Source organism: Panicum virgatum, chromosome 8N (genome assembly GCF_016808335.1).
Source record: "Panicum virgatum strain AP13 chromosome 8N, P.virgatum_v5, whole genome shotgun sequence".
Classification (NCBI taxonomy): Eukaryota; Viridiplantae; Streptophyta; class Magnoliopsida; order Poales; family Poaceae; genus Panicum; species Panicum virgatum.
The window spans coordinates 9,903,710-9,908,831 of NC_053152.1; the positions used below are offsets into that span (position 1 = coordinate 9,903,710).

At 46.8% G+C, this 5,122-nt stretch overlaps 1 protein-coding gene across 1 annotated transcript; it reads right to left on the bottom strand.

Moving 5' to 3' along the window:
• Positions 1-537: 537 nt before the first annotated feature.
• Positions 538-4,895, bottom strand: LOC120684765. Its single transcript, XM_039966645.1, has 3 exons — positions 2,316-4,895; positions 1,883-2,048; positions 538-707 (listed from the first exon to the last, which is right to left on the bottom strand). Exons 1-3 carry the CDS (start codon positions 4,893-4,895, stop codon positions 538-540), a joined length of 2,916 nt encoding a protein of 971 aa, XP_039822579.1.
• Between the last annotated feature and the right edge of the window lie 227 nt (positions 4,896-5,122).

Consider the following 5,122-nt stretch of genomic DNA (forward strand, 5'->3'; position numbering starts at 1 on the left):
GCGTCTTCAAATACTTGCTCTTGCTAACCCTCGAACAAGCGCAATAAATAAGAAACAGTACACCAAACAATGTAAACAGTACAAAAAAACTTACAAAACTATTCTACACGTTGCAAGGATCGCGTGAGCGCAAGAATTGTCAAAAACAGAGTTAAAACGAGATAGTTATGGCTAAAACATGATTCTAGGGACTTGTTTGCGAAAGATTTGAAATAATGGGGGCTAAAACATAGAGAAAAGGACTATTTTGTAAATCCTTTTGAACTGGCTTGGACCGCGGGTTGATTTTAGAAAAATAGAGGGGCTCTTTTGCAAAAATGCCAGGGTTGACCGGTACTTGGCTGGTTTGATAGAGTGTCGTGATTTTTTCCGCTGAGTTTGCTCGTGTGCTCTTTGGGGGTTTTTGTCCTGAACTTGTTCCTAAGGTCAGTAGGTCCGCAGTGACTATTTGATCTTGACAAGTTCGTGTGGGTATCCATGGAAGTGATTTTGGGATTTAGGTCGAGTTCTTGGAGAAGAATTTTTATTGGCTCCCATTCACTTCCCCCTCTCTAGTCGCCCTTTCGGTTCTTCAGAGTTTGCCTCCGGGACGTTGAAGGCGGAGTTGTTCTTGCCTCCAGAGAAAGGTTGCTCAGTAGAGGAGGAGAGCGAGCAGAGGGATCCGTCCCAGGTAGTGATGATGACACCAGACGCCCCCGTTGGCGTCTCTGGAGACAATGGAGGTGAGACAATGTGGCAGAAAGGATTTTGCTTTCGTGGCGGAGGAGGAGGAATGCTTGGTCTCCAGGAGAGCGGCAAAGGAAGGTTTCGCGGCTCTGCGAGGGTGTCATCGCATCGATCAGTGCTGCCTAGACCCCGCATGTTCCAAGGGGAGAAGGAAAGGAACCGGTCTACCAATCATCAAACAAAAAAGGCACCAGAGAGAAGCACGGACATAACACTGAACAGTTCACAAACAAGGAAGTGTACAGATTACACCGGCGGCTCCGGAACCGGGACCCCAACCCAAGATTTTAAATCGCCGGCTAAGAAGTTTAGCGGCAGAGCTGCCGTTACAGCGTTTAGCGGGCTATAGCCGGAATTTTAGCGGGCTAAATGCTATAGCGGCCGCCCTCTCTAGAAGCTATAGCGGTCTATAGCGGAAGCTATAGCCGGCTATTTAAAACCTTGCCCCAACCACAATAACAATGGAGTGAGCAAGCTACTCTGGCCAATCCAAAGCCGGGACTCCAACAACAAAAAAGAAAGAAGCGCACACACAACACAAGCTCTCAAACCCTAAGGGGAGCGGCGTTAGAGAGAAAAGGCACACTCAATATCTTTTGATGAAATGAAAGAAAGGGCTCCGGGAGCCACCACACAACAGGAAGGAGTGAAGCTCGACATCAGACCGGAGCGAGCACGTCGTCCTCAATCTCATGGATATCGGGGAGCCCGCAGACACGCCCAAGGAAACAGAGCTTCCCAGACGCGATCTGAGGCGGAGGGGGGCGCTAACGGATGCCTGATGCCTCCAGGGTCGTCTTGTCCTCCGAGTACTGATTTGCAAAATAACGCGGAGTGATCGACTCAGTAGTGGAATAGTGCGTGGACAAAAAAAGTGAAGTTGTTAAATAATGCATACAGAAAGTCCAAATATTGACAACACAACATGCCTGCATCAGATCGTCAAACATAGGGGCCTCTGGTTCCGTTATATGAAGTGATCGGCCGTCCCTTTTCAATTGTTCCCTCTTCAGAACAAACAATTGCTCAGTTACAAACATGGAAACGCCATCTTCACTGAATCTCATATCTACATGATATACATCGTATTACTTACAACCCAGGAGAACATAACTAAAGTGAAGGAAAGTTCTGAACTTGAGATGAAGACACATACCGTATAAGGTGAACTTCTCCTCTCTCTTGATGAATATTAATGCCGGGCGCTTTGCTGCTGGGTCAATGTGGAAACGCTTCGCAACATCAGGTTTTGAGGTCAGGTAAAACGTGACCCGATCTATATGCTTTGATGCAGTAGTAGCAACCACATCACTGTCGGAACCCTTCAGTAGTTGGGGGAAAATAAGAGATAGATCAAGAATTGAAAATCGTCTTTATGGTCTAAATATACAAGATCATCACATACTCTCTGCCTGGTGGTATTGAACTTTCACCGCATCAAAGTTTAATAAAAAAACGTTTAAAAGGGCGCTTGGAATCCTATCTCATTGTTCAAGTGAATAATTAGTGTATTGCATTATTGCATCGAAATGTGAGGAAGGTGGCCAACAATTAGTAAAATCTAAATAAGAGAAAGATAGGGTTCGTACATATAGGGAGTCGACGAAGGCGACGACCATCAGTTTATCCTTCATGAGTATCTCGTCAGCGTCGGAGATGCTGTCGATGGTGTGCAGATTCTGCTGAAATGTCCACTCACGGATGCCTATGTGGTAGAGCAAGGCCCAGATATGGGTGATGAACTCGCCACCCTGTGAGAGGTGCCGCATGTGCGCCTCTAGGTTGCCATACGGCGCAGCGTAGACCAGCATCCGGACCCACACATCCGCCAGCGTCTCCCAAACGTCAGAGCTACGCGTACCGTCCAGAGGCGGACGATCGTCACCGACAAGTAGCTTTGCCAGATGCAAGCCAGCCTGAGTGGGAGTAATTCCAAATGTTGACCTGCTGGAGAGACCTTTCCAAAATTCAGGATCCGAGATAACCCTAAGATATAGGTCCTTGGACAATTTAAAGTCATTGTACGCGTGCGTCACATCAGAGGCCGGCCCAGGGAGTAACTCCGGAGCTGACACCACCAAGTAGGCGCAATACTTGGATAGAGCATTGGCCACGCGCCGATGATTCCGATTCTCTTCTCTTTCTCCTCCTTCCGCTGCTGTTGCTGCATCTTTGTTTTTTAAAAAACATGCTACTATTTGAAGCAAATTACTGGCAGCAGACTTGCTTGACCCATCCGGCTTCTTCTCCTGCTCCTGCTCCGCTAGTTCGCAGTACCATGTGGCAATGTGCAACATTATAACACATCTGGCATATCGTTGGCCATGCGTTTCTGAGAATCTTTGTTTCTGCTCATGGGAGTAGGGAAGAAAACCATTGATGATTGGATGCTTAGGAAAGGAAAACCATTTGCCATCTATGTTGTCAAGCTTGATCTGTTCAAGAAAATCAATGATTGATGCTTTGACATCGACGTCATCCAACCTAATGGCAGCACTTTTGTTGGAGTCTCCACCCAACAAGTCCAACAAAACCTCCCAGATGTAGTCCAATCCAAGCAGCTTAACCAAGCCAACACATCCCCGGTAAAGACGGTCAATTGTACGATCAACTATGGATTTCCCCTTTTCTCTCCTACGGCGGCTGCGAATCTTTCTTTTACCTTCTTTAATCCCGATTAATCTCCCTTCTGGTAACAGTGAATGTTGGCGGATCTTATCTTGCCAGAGGTGCTTGTCAGACCAATTAGTGCCGGTAGCTACATACACCTTCAGTCCCATCCACCGCTCCCACATGCAGTGGGCGATCCAGGAAAGAGGTGTAGGGGGTACTGAGCCCCTCCTTTCTTCTCCACCACCTCTCTGTTTTCCTTCTCCTCCCACGTCCTCCCCTTGTTTGTTTGGAATTTTATCCTCACCCAGCATGGTTTCCTTCTTTCGGTGGTTCCTGGCGTACGCGCAGGCAACGGCGAGTCTCGCCCAGTTGGACGTCCAGCATTGAATCAATTGCACCAACTGCAACAGAGCCAGCGATGCCAATATGAAAAAAGTGGTAACAAGATCTGCAGTCGTGGTGTCTAGAATGTTGGCGGAACCACCAGGACTGGAAGTAATTGTACCAGGAATTGCAACTGCTACACCGACGAAGCATATCCCAATGAATGAAGCCAATGTCCACAAACTAGCAGTTTTTGCTTGATAGTAGCGAAGGAATGCGTTACCAGTGAAAAACACCTCAAACAGAAAAGCTAACTCAATCTCAATTAGCTTTAGGGCCCACTTGCAATCAATTTTCTCATCATTGTCCTCCACCCTCCAATATAGTTGATTTGGCATTATTCCATAGCCCAACCCAAGAAAATGTCGTTGCAGCAAGTGAGACAGAGAGAAGGCCGTGCATACATCATAACACGACCGTAGCTCATTCTTCTTTTCCCTTACCACATCAATGTCATGCAAAGTGACAGCATCCGTCCGCCCATCAATGCCAGTGGGAAAATCGACCATCATAGCATCCCTATGGGTGGATTTATTTGTTAAAACAGATTTTTCCGCAGAATTGTCATTATTTGGTAACTTTTGTACCATATTCCGCATCCTCATTTGTTGCACAAGCGCCAATGACCCATGAAAGCCCTTTATGAAAGTGATGGCAGACAACATGCCGATGGCTGTACTACCAACACCACTGGAGATAGTTGAGATAGTCATCAGCAGGACGTATCCAAAGTTGAGGCAAATCCCATATACCATCTTTGAGAGCGGGCCCTTGTAGTCAAGACCATTGTAGGTGGTGACTGGATCAATACTGACAAAGATGGTGAACAAGCACACAGTCCATATTGGAAACATCTCGCTCTTCACGGATGAAGATTGCATTAAACCAATGCTGTATGTCCCAAGAGACAGAGATAATGCATGTGCAATAAAAAAGCCCTTTTGAACTATCCAACGATTGGACCAGCGGCGGCATGACCCAAAGGTAGCAAGGAGGAAACTGAGGATGATGACCAGCCCTGTCAGAGCCTGGATACGGAGCACTGTCCCTCTTGGGCTCTTCCACAGATCTCTCAGATGCATAGAGATTGTTGACGTTGTATTTCCCAGGTGCACCTCCATATTTCCCATGCGGCCATAATCCGCCATATTTCCCATGCGGCGATAATCCATCTTGATATATAGGAGAAGATGTGTTAAGGCAGGGTGATAACATAGACGTAAGCACAAAAAAATGGGAGAAGCTACTTCATGCTCGAGTTTTTTTTTTGTGCTCTCCACGCTCCAATTTTGCTTCTGTTGCCTCTTGCTAATCCAAGAGCATAGAAGCTTCTCTTTCATCTCTGTGAGCTCTCAGGTGAGTTTAGTAGCCAGGGTTGTGGTGAGTTAGGTCCGATGTT